The 4542-nt window shown below is 36.1% G+C and overlaps 1 protein-coding gene across 1 annotated transcript; it reads left to right on the forward strand.

Annotated features, from left to right (window-relative positions):
* Positions 1 to 286: 286 nt before the first annotated feature.
* On the forward strand, positions 287 to 1123 carry LOC115964341 (wall-associated receptor kinase 4-like). Its single transcript, XM_031083677.1, has one exon. It carries the CDS (start codon positions 287 to 289, stop codon positions 1121 to 1123), a length of 837 nt encoding a protein of 278 aa, XP_030939537.1.
* The last annotated feature ends 3419 nt before the right edge of the window (positions 1124 to 4542 follow it).

A 4542-nucleotide genomic window follows, 5' to 3' on the forward strand; every position in this document is an offset into this window, starting at 1 on the left:
GTGATGTTGGAAGATTATTATATAGTTGAACTTTTTGTACTTAATTGGATTTGATGTAATATGTCAATTGTTGAGGTTTATTAATGCTCATTGAAGGTCTTGCATGCTTGTAAGGTGAAAATCTTACAAGTATGTGGTTATTGTTACGTGCTTAAACCTCTTGGTTGGTTTGGGGCGTGACAATAAGAATTGATTTTGGTCTTCTATGCAATTTCCATAGAAATATCTAGATATTTTTTTGGCTGAGAGAGAGAGAGAGATGGGAATGGTGTTTTTATTGTGGTCAATGAATGTATTTATAAAAGCAGTGGGTTTAGCAAACAGTTCATGTCGTGGAGTAGAAGTTTGTGGGAATGTCACAATTTCATACCCTTTTGGAATTGAACCTGGTTGCTATATTGAAGATTGGATTGCGATAGATTGCAAAAACACTCTTGGCTCTCCCAAGCCTTTCTTGAGAAGATTAGATCTGGAGGTGCTGGACCTTTCATTAGAGGGCACACTTCACGTCAACTATCCTATATCATGGTGGTGTCCTACTGGTAATAGCACAACAGTTGTGAGCTTAGCATCAAGTCCCTTTGTCTACTCAAAATTGAGAAACATATTCATTGCCATGAGTTGTGACAACTTGGCTTATCTTCTATCCAATGATAGCTCATTAGTTATTGGAGGGTGCATTTCCGTTTGTGAGGAAGACACCATAAAGACAAACGGCAGTAGTTGCAATGGCGTCGACTGTAGCCAAACCACAATCCCTTCAGATCTCGATGCGTTTACCATAAGGATACAGTCAATGAACGAACTAAGTCCTTTTGAAAGAACCAAAGATTGCAAGTATGCCTCCTTAGTAGATCAGAAGTGGTTCGAGGAAAATTTAACAAACCACTTTGAAGTCCGAAAAATGTCTCACGTTCCTGTGGTATTAAATTGGGAAATAAATGCAAACTTATCTTTTCTTGTAATGGGAATTGATTCATCTCACTCAACCTGTCAGTTTGCAAATCGTTCTTCGTCATTGGGTAATATGAGTTCAACTTTTTCATGTTCTTGCGACTCCGGCTTTGAAGGAAATCCCTATCTTGTTGATGGATGTCAAGGTAAACTTCTCGCAGTCTATTAATTCTATTTATTAATAAATTAAATGTGTGTTTCATTTTCATAGACCAATAAAAATGATTAGATTAACTAATTTTGGAGCTAGGTTTGCAAAAGACACGTGTCTCAAACATACTAGTGCAATTAGGCTTCTCCATGGGTCAGTCTACGTCGGGTTTTTGCCCAACCCGGAACCAACTCAACCACATTGGGTGATAGGAAGTCTGACCTGCCGTCGACCACCGGAAAACATGGTTCGGTTCTGTTTCGGGTCGGTGGACAGCGTCAGTTTCGATCAAAACCAATGGAGCAGCAACAGTAGTGAGAACTGGTCGGATCTCAACGAGATCTCGTTGAGATTTGGCTAGATCTTAACGGATCTCATCGAGAATAAAAAATAATGCCAAATCTTGATAGATCCCATCAACAGATCTCATTGGATATGCATCTAAGAGAGGCAAATCCTGGTCGGGTTGGTTGGATTCAATTTTTCATGTGAAGATCCGTCAACCGATCCACTAGTTTTGGATTCTAAAATTCAAAATCCACTGCCAATCGACGCCGGCGTTAGGTTGGGAGGTTTTTGGTCCAGGTCGGGCAATTTAGGCAGGTGGGTAGGGTGACGGGCAAGATAGACAGCCCTAAGTGTAACAGTGTTTGTGCCAAATAGAGAACACAAGTGTGACCTGTTAGAGCACTCACAATGGTGGTGCCAAAAAGCTAAAATGTTATTTTTAGCACCAAAAAAGTTTTTTTTTTTTTTAAATGCTGCACAATGTTAAGTAAAAAAAAGGTTTTTATTTGTATCTTTTCTTATCTCTCTCTCTCTCTCTCTCTCTCTCTCTCTCTCTCTCTCTCTCTCTCTCTCTCTCTCTGAATTTATGGATTTTCTTCTTTCTTCTCTCCCTTAAACGAAGGATGAAGATGAAATGGGTTTGCGGCTAAGTCAACTCTATGTAAAGCTGGCGGCAGTGGATTTACTCAAAGTAGATTTGTGGTTGGGTTAGAGTTGATGTGTTTTGGTTTTGGTTGGCTTTGGTTGGATTTGGTTGTGGCAACAGTGGGTGGGCTATGGGTGTTTATGGCAGCAATGGTGGCTTGCAGGAGTGGTGGGTTGCTGGGTTTATGGCTGCGTGTGGTGGTTGTTGAGGTAGGTTTGTGGTGGTGGTGTTATTTTTTGTGGTGGAGTAGCTGGGGTTTTTGGGATTGTTGGGTTATTCAGATGAGAGAGAGAGAGAGAGGTGTAGAAGAAGAATAAAAAAATGAATAAAAAATTAGTAAAGAAATAACATTTAAATGAAGTGGTAAAAAAAAATAGAACCTTTGATGTTGGGTCTATTGTAAATTCAGGTTTTAAAATAGATAAAGAACTTTTTGTGTTGCTAAAAGCTAAATTTTTTAGCATCACCAATTATTTGATGTTGTCACAAAATTTGATTTATATTTTGAGTGAATCATAAAATTTTATTTTGGGTACAACAAAGTTTGTAGATATATTTTAATGTCACAAGTACGACATGTGTGACTATAAATGCTGGGGAAAAAAAATGATATGGGTCTATGTGAAAGTGATGGTTTATCAATCAAAATACTTGCACATATTATTAAGTTGTGAAAAATATTGTGTTCTCCAAAAAAAATTATTTTGGTACATCATTTGTCGAAAATTATGTTTGATAATCTTAGGGGAAAAAAAGGAGTTTGACAAAGTATATTTATTTCTTTACCTTGTTCCTGTTTGTTCTCTTCCTTCTTTTCTTCCTTTTTTTTTTTTTGGAAGCTTATCAAGCATCTTCAATTATAGAAAGTAGAGTAATGAAATAAGTAAACGAACATGCCTTATATCCTCTCAAGTCACAACCCTTTTTCCCCTCTTAATTTCCTCTTGAACTTTCAACTTAAGTAAACCCTCTCATGAATGAGAATAATGTGCATTTGACTATTACAAGTAAATTAAATTTTAAAGTAGGCTAAATTACAAACTGCCCTCCTAAAGTTTGGGGGTGTTTGGATTTTACATTCTAAAATTTTAGAATTTGGATTTTACCCTTTGAAATTTGTGAGTGTTTGAATTTTATACCTTGAAATTTTTGAATTTGGATTTTATTCTTTAAAGTTTAGGGGTGTTTGGATTTTTTACCTCCTAAAGTTTGGGGGTATTTGGATTTTACCCCTTGAAATTTTATTTCATTTGCAATTGTAGCACCTTCATCCATATTTTCTGTAAATGCCACATAAACTTATTTTCCGTAGTTCAACCCCTATAGGAGATTCGTGCAGTTAGACAATTATTTTAATTTTTACAAGGTTTTTGATATTATTTAAGTGGTGTGGCATAATTAATTGACATAGCAATATTTGATTGGATTAACTAATACAAGTTGAAAATTGAGGTGTCACTTAACAGACACATCATCATGAGTTTCATCGAAGGGAGTGCCAATCAAAGCAACACTCTGACATTAGGGGAGCGGATCAAAATTTTGAAACTTTAAGAGACAAAATCAAAAGACCTAAAAATTAAGTGGTCTTTTTTGCAATTTAGCCTGATCCTTTTTAAATAAGTTTTCATTTTGGTCCATATTGTCATTTTTTAAAGACAAAAGTTGCTAATATGGCTAACTAAATGCTTGCTTGCCACAACAACAGTCGATATCCTCCTAATTTCTTCTTCAGATATGTCATTCAAAATAGCATTTAAAACTCTACTATTAAAATTCGTAGCACTATTTTTCTCAAGTGTTCCATTTGATGGTTCCTCCTCAGGCTTTTGCCATCTGACCTCTATTGAGAAGCATACTTTTGAATCAAGAGACTTTAATAATGCCCTTATGTGCAACTTCCAGTATGACAACATGGGTCAATGATCACACAACAATGATTAAAACTTAATCAAAGTGTGTTTCCTCTGATACCACTTGTTGGATTATAAATTAACCCCAATTGAATTAATTAATTAATTACCCAAGTTAATAAATTAGTACGACTATCTCAAGGTCTAGTAATTTAAGTGATAGACACAACCATTTTGCCAATTCTAAGTTTCATGCAAGGAAAAAAAAAAAAAGGTTTTAACATAAGCGATATGGTTACACTGGGGAAAACCCTAACAAGAAAAACCCCAACGAGTGTTGGTCTAAAGGTAGCCATTAAACTTGAAGAACTCACTATAAACATTGAGGTTACATGTACAAGCTAGAAGATACCCGATCTTGAAGTATCTACCTACAGTAGAACCTTTAGTAGCTCCAACCCATTGGACTACTCTTCCTAGTGAACTTCTTTGATGTGCATGGATCTCCAATTCATGATTGACTTCACACAATCAACCTTCTTGATTATTGAAAATGTGGGTGCAGATGTCTTCGCAACAAGAACATATTAAACGGTGAACCAAAAATCACTTGGTGCACAAGCTTGTAGAAACTTCTTAATCTGTATGGT

Source organism: Quercus lobata, chromosome 2, assembly GCF_001633185.2.
Source record: "Quercus lobata isolate SW786 chromosome 2, ValleyOak3.0 Primary Assembly, whole genome shotgun sequence".
In the NCBI taxonomy this organism is placed as follows: domain Eukaryota; kingdom Viridiplantae; phylum Streptophyta; class Magnoliopsida; order Fagales; family Fagaceae; genus Quercus; species Quercus lobata.

Bases quoted from the DNA above. Each gene is read 5' to 3' on its own strand.
- LOC115964341 (XM_031083677.1), top strand. From the start codon at position 287: ATGAATGTATTTATAAAAGCAGTGGGTTTAGCAAACAGTTCATGTCGT.